This window comes from Hyperolius riggenbachi, chromosome 10 (assembly GCF_040937935.1).
Source record: "Hyperolius riggenbachi isolate aHypRig1 chromosome 10, aHypRig1.pri, whole genome shotgun sequence".
Taxonomy (NCBI): Eukaryota; Metazoa; Chordata; class Amphibia; order Anura; family Hyperoliidae; genus Hyperolius; species Hyperolius riggenbachi.
In genome coordinates, this window is record NC_090655.1 from 12,900,519 (window position 1) to 12,912,729 (window position 12,211).

Genomic DNA, 12,211 nt, shown 5'->3' on the forward strand with positions numbered 1-12,211 from the left:
TGTTTGCAGGACAAGCAATTGCTGCAGCTGGCTGCTAGTCACTTGCGTTCTGATGGCTTGTACAGAACACTTGACTGTCAGCTGAATTGATCACAAACTATTACTTTGACCGGCAAACGTCTGCGCCAATCCCCTTTTCTGACAATCTCGCTTTACACGTGGCTGTTTGTTGCACACCCATATTAAATATAAAATACAGGCGTTTATTCTAGCTGCGGCGAACAAGCATCCCCCGCTCTTAATGCGCCTTAGGCTTTGTTTCCCGGCGTCTGCGGTGGAGAAATCGCATTGAGCATAGAGTATATCTGAAGTCGTCCTCTTGTCTCCCAACAATAGCGCGCGCCGGAGCGCCGTTCATCTGAATCAATATTTAGACTCGTCCACCTTTCTTAGCAAAACGGCTCATCGTTCGCCGCCGCGCAACATTGAAATGTTAATGAAAACGTCCTCATGGAAGCCAAAGCAGCTTTCAATGTTATGATGGTTTAATTTAAAAATCCGTTTAATAAAATCTCTTTGTGATGCAAATATCTCATTTCCGCTCCTGTGAATCCGAACACGTCCTTAAACAACGATGGCGGATGAAAGCGTCGGAGGAAGCTCGGAACGTTTTATTCGTTACTACTTACGTCGCACCGGCGATCAGCCTTCTTCTGATTGGACAGTTGGAATTTGACCATTGTTACCCGGCTTTGCTCAGTGCTTGGCCAAGAAAGAGGTGTCGCCCAAAAACGCCCTACTGTGGATGGTCAATGATATGCGAATAATTCCAAATGTATTATGCAAATTCTGTATGCAAATATATGCAGCTTAAAATGGACCATTTGAATGGCTTTGGAACTGAACGATGGAAGATGCCTGGAAGGGAGCAAACGTACACATGCAATAAGGGGACAACCTTCCATATGGGCAAGTCATTCGCTGAATACTTAAGCTAAGTACTCACCTCGCGATCCAGAGAGATGGATCCAGTGACGTCTCCCTGGCGACGAGTACAGCACTGCCGTAGATCGCAGCGCTATACTATGTAAATAGACAGCATTTTCGGCGTCTAACAGTCTAGGGGTGATCGCCGTTGGGATGACGGAATGGAGCTCTGCCATTCAAGCGGAGATGCGCGCGCATCGGCGCGCACGATCTCCTGCAAAACACGCCCCCAGGACTGCATGCCAATTGGCGTTAGGCGGTCCTGAAGCTGCCTCCACGTCCACGCCAATTGGCGTGGAGCCGTCTTTAAGTAGTTAAAAAAAAATATGCTGCTCTCCTATGAAATATACAAAAAGAAGATATTTTATAAATACTCAGAGTTCTTATTACAGGCAGCTCACAAACAAGTGTATTGCTGGCTGCCAAGCTCCGGTCACCCTCTGAAGGGCGTACTCCGCACCCACGTCTCCTCCGGGGAGCCGCCAGATAAGCTTCCCAGAAATGACACACAGACATTTTCCTTTGAGCCATTTAAGTGTAATTTCTTATCGGCGTTGGCATTAGCAGTATATGTAAATGATCGTGTTGTAGCCGTGTAAGCTCCCCCATTGTCAGGCAGAGCTCATTATCATTTCAATGGCCTACTGAAGTTAATCATTTTGCCTATAATAGCTTGCAGAATTTGCTGAATGAATACAGGGCAGTGATTAAATGCGGGAAGTAAGGCTTCTATCATTCAAAGAGCTTCCACTGACCCCAGGACCGGCCTCCACCACCGAGAACCGATAGAATCACGTACTGGGGGAAGGGGGGGGGGGGGAGGCCCCAAAAAATACGTAACGCAATGAAACAAAAAATAATAAGGGGGAGGGAAGTGTCTTTACCACTCCAGATCAAAGAACCCAAACCACAGGGTTAGGCTAATTTCACACCAGGACGTTGCGTTAGAGGGGGCGTTAAGGTCGCATAACGTCCCCCTAACTCAACGCCTGGTGGTGCTGGATCTGGACGTCAGAGTGAGCCGCGTTGTGCAGCTCACTCTTGTGCGCATGCGGCATCACGTGGTCCCGCCGGCCAATCGCCGCACAGAGCGGCTGCTCCAGGAAGTAAACACTGCACGTCATAACGTGCAGTGCATATTAATTAACCATGTGCCTGGCCGCTCTCGGCTCCTCCACAACATTACTGAGCATGTGCAAGCAGTCTAACGCTGCTCAGCCGCGTCCAAAGTACTGCATGCAGTACGTTGTCTTGTGACGCAGCGTTACAATGTAACGCAACGTCCGCACTGTGAACAGCCCCATTGATTTTTCATTACTGTGCGGTGGGCTGCGTTACAGGCTGCTCTAATGTGCGCCTGTAACGTCCCACTGTGAAACCAGCCTAAATGTAAAAATATTAAATGATTTAGTCAGCATGATTAACCACTTAATGACAATCAGACTTATAAAAACGTCCTGCTAGAGCCTCTTAACAGCTCCAGGATGTTTTTATAAGTCAGAGAGTGCTGCTGCCGCTGTGCGCGTGTACGTTCCCGAGCGCTCCAGCGTGTGCACGTGTGTTCCCGCGAGCGTGCATGTTAGATTAGTGCAAAAAAAACTCCCTAGAAAAAAATACACCTTTATTTCCAAATACTATATTGTCACCATACTTTGTACTAGGGAAATAACTAAAATCTTGTGATAACCAGGACAGATAGGCAGATAAAATGTGTGGGTTTTATGCACAGTAGCATTGTTTATATTAAACTATAGGGGATGAAATTGGAGAAATAATGTGTTTTATTTTGTTTTCCCCTTTAAAATGCATAGAAAATGAAGTAATTACTGAAAACAAATATCAAACCCACAAAGCCTAAGGGTTGGTTCACACTGGGGCGATTTTTCGGCGCTTTGCTGATCGCCGGTGATCAGCTAAGCGCTGCTACAATGTATCCCTATGGATACATTCACACTGCAGCGGCTGCGATTTCGATTAATCACAAACGCGCTGCATGCAGGGTTTTGGGGGCGATTGTGCTGTGATTCCCCTTCTATTGAATGGGAATCACAAGCACAAAAAGCATGCAAAAATCACGAGACTTTTGCTAAAATCGCGATCGCAAGCCGAACACAATCGCAGGCTAGCGGCGCTCCGAGCGCAGAGTGTGAACTAACCCTAATTAGTGGTAAAAAAACAAGCTATAGATCATTTCATAGTGATTAGTAGTGATTAAGCTATTGGCAAATGAAAGGGATGAGCACTGAAAGGTGAAAATCGCTCTTCTCCGTTAGGGTAAAAACCGCTTTGGGGTGAAGTGGTTAAAAGGACAACGCGTATCATGGTTAATACAAGTGCCCTTAAAGGGGAACTTCAGCCTAAACAAACATACTGTCATCAAGTTACATTAGTTATGTTAATTAGAATAGAGGTAATATAATCTCTTACCCACCCGGTTTTAAAAGAACAGGCAAATGTTTGTGATTCATGGGGGCTGCCATCTTTGTCATGAGGGCATCCATCTTTTTGGTTGAAAGGAGGTGACAAGGAGCAGGAGACACAGTTCCAACTGTCCTGTGTCCTGATAACCCCTCCCAGCTGCACATGCTAGGCTTCAAATGTCAAATTCAAAATGTAAAAAAAAAAAAAAAATTGCACCAAAACAGCAGAACGAGAACAACAAAATCAGAAATCCCATCATGCTTTGCACAGCATCAGGGGAAAAAAGCCCGGGCAGTTTTCTTCTGTGCAGCTAAAAATGAGGCTTGTATAAGAGAAACAAAGTTCTGATGCTGTGAAACTGTTAAAGAAACACAAAGCCTTTTCAGTGCTACTGAGTCGGTTTTTAGTCCGGAGGTTCACTTTAAAATATGGGCACAAGCATGGACGCCAAAAAATCAAGTTCAATCAAAAGTTTTTCTAGTGTGCATGCCTGTGAACATATTTTAACCACTTCAGGATGAGAACAATTTTTACATATCAGCGCTGCTCCCATTCATTTGCCAATAACTTTATTACTACTTATCACACCTAAATGATCTATGTATTATTACTGTTATTTGCAAAAATAACAGTAATATACCCTCATGGCTTACATATTTAAAAAGCCAAGTTCCTAAGGTAACAATATAGTTATTTTCTTTTTTATTCTGTCACTTTGTTTTCATTTTACAAGTCTTTGTTTTGGTACAGAATATACAAAAAATATATTGCTTTTGATTCAGTTTGTTACTAAAAAGAATACACAAGACATTGCCCTTAACCCTAAAACAACCTAAAATCTATTCTACTATTTATCATGGTTAAAATGTTACCATACATGTCTCTTGTAGTTTTTCTAATACTTTCACAAGTTTGATCATAATTTTGAAAATGAATTTTTATGTTGAATCGAGTTTGTCCCTACCTATTTTTTATGTGACGTGGGTCCAAACTTTAAAACACACCAAAATGTATTCTACAACTCGGCCCGGTTAGAATGATACCACATGTGTCCCGTTTAGCAACAAACTGCTGGTGCACTCTCCACAACTATACTGGACGTATATACTCGTCCAGTTAGGTGGTTAAAGGCTCTATTATTGACCTGAAGAAGCAGCTGAGAACCGTGAAACGCGTTGTCCTTTTAATCGTGCTGAATAAATAATGTAATCTTTTTACATTAGCCCTGTGGTTTGGGTTCTTCCATCTGGAGTGGTAAAGACACTTCCCTCCACCGTATTATTATTTTTTGTTTCATCACATTACCTATTTTTGGCGCCTCCACCCCCCAGTACTATACACTATATCTCCTTTGGAGGTGTTCCCTTTCCGGGTGTGGTGTTATCTACAACCAAGAAGGACCAACCAGGAGGGTGACCATCCAGTGCCAGTAGGACCTGGAATACCGAGCGGGGACAGTTATTTCCTTGTTGGCGATATACGGTGGTTGCAGGGACTGTTACCCACCTTTGTGAGTATATATACTCTTGTACTACAATCTAATATCTAGTACCCCACAATACTGCACCATTTGGCTCCTGGTCTCTCCTTGTCATACAGGTGACCGTGGTATCCCACAATCACCACTTTTTTCTACTTTTCTAATAGAAGAACAGGTACTCACCCCATGTCCGTGGCACTTCGACGCACAGTCGTGGACTCCAAACACGCTGATGTTCCGACACTGACGGTTAAGACAGATCTACAAGGAAGAGAATGAGAGTTTGAGTTTAAACAGCGATGGAACATCCCCAGGGGGAAAACAATATTATTCCGCTAAAACGTCCTAATCTGTGTGGGGAACGGACGGTGAATGCAGAGCGGGATCTCGCTTTGAAGTTCACCCAAACCAAATTATGGAAGGTTTCTGTTAATAAGAGAAAGGCAAAATTGCTTTTATTACAAACCTTCACCTAAAGCATACTTCAAATCAATGTGATGTGGCTTGCATGGCGGATGAACCGGCCTCCCTAATGCTCAGTTGCAGTAATTAGCGCCACACCTCACTGGATGTTTGATTAGAGGTGCCCATCCATCTAGCGATGATGCTGGGCAGATTCGACTAAGAGATAAATCTCGATCTGTCGGCTGTCCCTACACTACAAGCCGATTCCCAATCGATTTCAGCATAAAATCTCTTGAGAATCAGCCAAGTCCGCTGCCTCCCTAATGTATAAATGTGCCCCCCATGTCCATTTATACATTGTATTTCCTGTATCACCCCATTTGTTGCCGGGGTGGGGTGGGGGGGGGGGGGAGTTAAGGTTAGGCGTCAGGGTTAGGCAGAAGTCACCTTTGTTAGTATTTTTACCCACAATTCTGTTATTATCGACACCACCTAACGATACTGCACCACCTCCTAGCCTCCCCTCACTTATGGTTTGCCGGGTTATATTACTCACCTCAGTAACCCCTAGACTATACTTACATTATAATGGGGAAGGAGGGGCATACTTGCTATGAGTGTGGGGGAGGGGTGTCAAGGCCACATTTATTATGTTAAGGGAAGGGCATGACCATAGATTATACAGAGACATTTACATACTTGTAAAGGAGAAGCATAGCTGTTATGGGGGAGACAATGGACATATTTGTGGGAGGAAGGAGTGTGACCATGGTCATACATACTGGGAAGAGGGGGCATGACTATACTTGTAATGTGGGTGTGGGGCATGACTGCTCTTGTTATGGTGGGTATAGCTATAGTCATTGTGGGGGTGCATGGCTGGCTTTGAAGTGGTGGTGTGAAGAAACGCGGAAAAGTCGCCGTCTTTCAAGGTGAGGCGGCTGTTTCCGCGTCCAGCAGAACGTCACAACGCGGAAAAACCGCCGCATGCCACTTAGGCAGAGCGGCGGAATCCGCATTGGGTACGGCGGAATCCGCATTGAGAGCGGCGGAATCCGCATTGGAGGCGGCTCCCGCACGCGGTTCACAAGATACATTGCAAGACAGTACTGGTGTGGCTGGGACTGATAGTCCACCTAGATTCAGAATGACACGCGCGCGCGCACTGAGGCAGGGCTAAAATAACAGCCAGAGGGGAGTCAGCTGACCAGGCAGGTCAGCTGACATTTTCCACCACTCTCATTGGTCTAGCAATTAGGGAGGTCCTGGAGAGGTCCTTGTGTATATATACTGCTGGCTGTTCACTTGCTCTTTGTCTGGCGTGCGATCACATATGTGGGAGCACCCAGATCCGTAGTCAGATCCGCAAGTGTGCCGGGACCAGCTGGAGCTGTAATCCTACACTTAGCTAGATTCTGTTGATAGCTAAAGTACTAGTTTGATTGTGATTATCTGTTATGACCTTTGCCTGCCTTGACTATCCTCCTGAACTCTGATCTTGTACCTCGATATTTCTGATACTCTGTTGCCGAACCCCGGCTCGTTCCTAGACTCCGCCTCAGCCTCCTGATTCTGTACCTCGATATATCTGATACCCTGTTGCCGAACCCTGCCTGTACTTAGACTCCGCCTTTGTCTTCTGATCTTGTACTGTATCTGTCCGTGTGTGTACGACCTGGCTTGTCTGACCTCGAGAACCGACCTTACCGTTAGAGGCGGTTCCTCGCTCTGTTAGCAACCCTTCCTCCTGAGGGTTACTTTCAGACTATCCTTCCTACTGTCAGTCTGACTCCTCCCGTCTTGGAGAGCTCAGGTCTGCGGAAGGAATCTGTGCAGTACTCCTTGCTGCACTGAGGCCTAGTCCTCTAAGTGTTACTGTTACACCAAACACTACACTCTACTCAGGTGAACAGAGGTTAGCTGGTATATCGGATTATCAGTGATACTGCAGATCACGTATAATCTGGTATACATCTGTATTCCCAGTGATTCTGCAGATCACTGGTAATCAGATCCTCTCTGTGCTTCACCGATCGTTACAGGTGGATATGCCTTTACTTGCTATTAAGCAGACACGGCCAAAACAGTCTCTCTTCCTGTTCAGGCGCTTAAAACACATCTAAGGGCTGATCACAGTGCAAGAGCTTTCTAAGCGCTAGTAGTTTGAGAAGCTCTTGCTAATGCAATGCTATTGGAGATTTTTATAAAATCGCATCACTCAAGCATTGTATTAGCAAGAGCTTTTCAAATCACAAGTGTTTAGAAAAAGGCCTTGAAGTGTGAACCAGGCCCTAACAAATACCACTGCAAACTTATTTTTCGGTGAATTTTATGTCCTGTGCCTCAAAAGAAACCCATTACTGCTCCACACTGCCAATAAAAAAAAATTCTGGTGAATTCCCTCTCCCCGCCACGTGAACTTGATGAAGTCAGTGTAAGGTTCTCTGGCTACTCATGGCGGCGGAACGCTGAGACGCACGCTAAGGCGCAAGCCACTGGGTCTCGGCAGCTCACTGACGTCACTGGAATGCAGGGCGCTCAGCTCTCATTGGATAAGCGGCGGACGCGTTCTCAGTACGCACTCCGCTGACTTGCTGCTATGGGATTGGGCACTTTGGATTCCTTTACTTTCTGATTGGTTAGTCCTTGTAAAAATGTAAGGTGAGCGCCCTCAGACATCGCCCGTGATAGCCTACGCTGGGCTTGTTGCTGAGACTGCACTCACAGCTGATTGATCTTGTTGCCGAGTTTGCCTGTATCCTGACCAAGCTTATTTGTAGATCGATTTCCTGTTGCCGATCACCGCTTGTTCCTGACCACGCTTTCTGATTGGATTACCTGTTGCCGACTCTGCTTGTACTTGGATTTCCCTGATTGCCGCCTGGATCGATCCCTGCTTGTTAAAAGGTTTCTGGACTGACTCTGGCTTGAACTGACCATGGTACCTATAAAGTGCTTGAACTGTCTACAACCTATCCTTTCCAGCCTGCAATCACCTGGCTATCATCTGGACTGCCTCCATCTCCAGGCCTCAGGTGACTATATACTTGAGTATACTTGTGCCTTGTATTACTATTACTGCTTTGTTTGGTAAATACTATCTGTCAGTCTGTATGCTACATCTACCTGCAGGGTATTGTATTAGGTAGGAGCATTGCGCAGGTGTTATGGGCTGGGCTATAGGTCAGTCATATGGGCATACAGCCTGATCTATAGTCATTGACCAGACAAGCCTGACAGTCAGCCTCGATGTGTGTCTGGATTAATCTTCAATGGCCAACAGAAAACTGAAAGCAGCAGTGGTCCGAGCCGCACAATTACTGGACGCCCTGATACGCGGCCCTCGTGCCCGGCAATGGTGGACGGCGTGGAAGTCTTCAGGAACCGCAGCCGCTATTCTCCGCTGATCGGAAGATAAGTCTTGCTGATGAAGATTATGCCGAGAGGTATTATTAGCAGGAGGTCACGTGATGTCGGCGGTCAGGCGCACAGGTTTAATCACAAGAGGCAAAGGTACGCCGCGATGGGGTTATTAAATCTCAGATGATTAGAGAGAGATGGAAAAAAGGGATTAACTGCATATTAAAATGAGAAAGGAGGTTGACCTGTACAAATGAGAACATAGAGGGAAGCCAGACGATTCTGTTAGATCTTAATAACAAAGAGCGCGGGGAGGGCTATAAACAGCGGCGGTGATAATTAGCAGCAGCTCAGCTTGTGAACAGGCTCTCCTGGATGCAGGAGAGATTTCCCCGGAGCGACGGGAGGAAACAGGGAGCTTCCTTGTTCCCTCTCCGCGTTTCCAAGCATGTCGGCTGTTTTTGTGATTACAGCAGCGAGACATCAAATAGTCAGAGATCTTTCTGTCCATGATAATCTCACACAGGTTGTTTCCCTGAATTTAGGGATGGGAAGAGATGCTAACCTCCGACAGATTTCCGCTTTCCGATAAGTGTCTTTCCGATTTCCGGAAACTAAGACACTGTTTTTTTTTTGTTTTTTAACCCTTTATCAACCAAATAAAGTAAAACTTTATTTGGCTGCAGGGCCAAATTTTTCCTACCGTTGGGAAAGTGTGCCTTCCCAGCCTGGCAGGGTGGGCAGCCGGGAGCTTACATAGTTACCTGGCTGGAAGACTGGATCGGCTTCTTAAAGGGACTCTGAGCACCTCTCATGGGCATGCCTTTAAGCCAGACGACTTCCAACAAAGTCGTGCTATGACCCCTCTGGAGGAGCCTTTTGCAATGGCCACGCATGTCACTTCCTCTTCCTGCTTCATTCAGTGATGCACTTCTCTAACAGAGAAGACAGGGGGGGCCCGGAAGTTATAACATAGCTAAGATGACAGCCGCGATTGTTAAATTGAAATCGAACGAAAACGATTTGGTGTAGAATGGCAATTCACACATCAAATGAAAGAGGAGAGCACAAGCTTCAGAATGTTATGCATCTTTAAGTACTTTGCAGTACTGGTCGGAGTCTTAAAGTCATGCCTATGAGAGGTGCTCAGAGTCCCTTTAATTCCCAGCTGCGATGTAACCTCGACATGTCTTCTCGGTTCCGATCACATGATAGGACATGTGATCGGGGTGCAGGGGACGGTGTCAGCGTTACAGCATCACCTGGTGGTGGAAGAGGGGTAATGGAATACTCTTCCACCACTGGGTGCCGCTTTAACGCTGACACAGTCTCCTGGATCGTGGATCAAACGTGCTCGGGACCCAGAAGACTTGTCAGAAGTTCAGAGCCGCCGGTGGAGGAAGAGAAGAAGCCGTGCAGAACCGGTATCTGTAAGTAACTGCTCCCTGCCGCCCGCTCCTGCACTAGGCAGCCAAACGAGATTTGCAGATAGACGTTTAGACTGCAGCAGCAGTTTTCAAATGAAAAAAATCAGTTTGAAACTGCAAAGGAGCTAATTGTAAGAAGATTTTTTTTTATACGTGGAAGACGCTCTGTTGTGCAGATGTTCACCATTATGCGGAATCTGCATTTCCAATCATCAACTGTAATGAAAGGATTGGAGGGGTGGTTGGTATGTAGGGGAGGGGCTGAAGAGATGACTAAATGGGAGCGGGAGGTAGGTGAGGGTGTGAAGATCGTGGTCTCAGGAGAGATGATATAGGGGGCTGTAAGGATAGATGAAGGGTGGGTAGTTTGGGTGGGGTTATAATAGGTGACTCAGTGGCATAGGAGGGCAGATGAGGGGTAGGATTATTAAAGGGGGTGGCATATTAAAATAACAGTTATTATACCTGTGTAACTCTAGTTGGAGAATTAATTCATACACCAAAGCTGAGGATTTGTCGGTCTCAGGTGAGGAGTAATGGTGGCATTGAATTGTAGTGCCAGTGGGTTGCATCTGCAAGACTTCTGGACAAATTCTGTATTTGCAGTTCCCTGCTTTACCTGCTGGTGGCACCGCGACCCTGGCCTGTACCAGCATGTGGCCACTTGCATTCTTCTGGGTGAATTGTGCACCTGCAATGCCCAGCTTCACCTGCTGGTGGCAGTATATCCCTGGACTATCATAAACTTCTTCCAACCACAAACAACTGGTCCTTTGCAGTAATGGACACAATTGCACACAGCTTTAAGGACACTCCCCTTCCTGGAAATGCCAGAAAGTATGTTCAGTTTGGCTAGTTTACTGCGGTGCTCCTGGCCAATGACCTTGTTTGCTCTGTTCCTGACCTGTGTTTGACCCTGACTTTGTGGTTCTGCAATGCTCTATTATATGCGTATGTTTAAAAAGGGTGTTGCGGTAACTTGGGCACCGGAGAAAGCCAATAGTGGAAAGTTATTCATATTCCACAACTAAATTCTGACAGTAAAATATCGGTAGTCTTTGGTGAAGTCTAATTCTAAAGACCCGCCATCTAATGCCTAACCCTAAGAACCTCCTCGGCAATGCCTGACCCTAAGACCTCCCCTACTGATGCCTAACCCTAAAACCCTCTCCTGCAGATGCCCAACCCTAAGACCCCCCCGGCCAATACCTAACCCTAAGACCCCCCGCCGATGCTTAACCCTAAGACTCTCTCCTGCAGATGCCTAACCCTAAGACCCTCCCTGCCAATACCTAACCCTAAGACCCTCCCTGCCAATACCTAACCCTAAGACCCTCCCTGCCGATGCCTAACCCTAAGACCCTCCCTGCCGATGCCTAACCCTAAGACCCTCCCTGCCAATGCCTAACCCTAAGGACCCTCCCTGCCAATACCTAACCCTAAGGCCCTCCCTGCCGATGCCCAACCCTAAGACCCCTCCCCCTGCCGATACCTAACACTTAGACCCTCCCTGCCAATACCTAAACCTAAGACCCTCCCTGCCGATGCCCAACCCTAAGACCCCTGCCGAAACCTAACACTAAGACCCTCCCTGCCAATACCTAACCCTAAGACCCTTCCTGCCAATACCTAACCCTAAGACCCCTTCCCTTGCCGATACCTAACCCTAAAGCCCACTCTGCCAATACCTAACCCTAAGACCCTCCCTGCCAATACCTAACCCTAAGACCCTCCCTGCTGATGCCTAACCCTAAGACCCTCCCTGCCAATACCTAACCCTAAGAGCCTCCCTGCCGATGCCCAACCCTAAGACCCCTCCCCCTGCCACTACCTAACCCTAAAGCCCACTCTGCCAATACCTAACCCTAAGACCCTTCCTGCCGATGCCTAACCCTAAGACCCCTTCCCTTGCCGATACCTAACCCTAAAGCCCACTCTGCCAATACTTAACCCAAAGACCCATTCCTGCTGATGCCTAACCCTAAGACCCTCCCTGCAGATACCTAATCCTAAGACCCTCTTTGCCAATACCTAACCATAAGACCCTCCCTGCCGATGCCTAAGCCTTAGACCCCCCCCCCCCCCGTTGCCTAATTCTAAACCCCACCCCTGCAATGCCTAACCCTAAGACCCCCTGCCGATGCCTAACCCTAAGACCCCTGCCGATGCCTAACCCTAAGACCCCTGCCGA

The 12,211-nt window shown here is 47.0% G+C and overlaps 1 protein-coding gene across 1 annotated transcript in view; it reads right to left on the reverse strand.

The window, feature by feature from the left end:
- The window catches only part of ADAM12 (ADAM metallopeptidase domain 12), a 275,547-nt gene that overhangs the window by 33,684 nt on the left and 229,652 nt on the right, over nt 1-12,211 (reverse strand). The window contains exon 14 of the mRNA XM_068258874.1: nt 5,012-5,089. Within this exon, the coding sequence (XP_068114975.1) occupies nt 5,012-5,089 (78 nt within the window). The remainder of the gene's footprint in view (nt 1-5,011; nt 5,090-12,211) is intronic.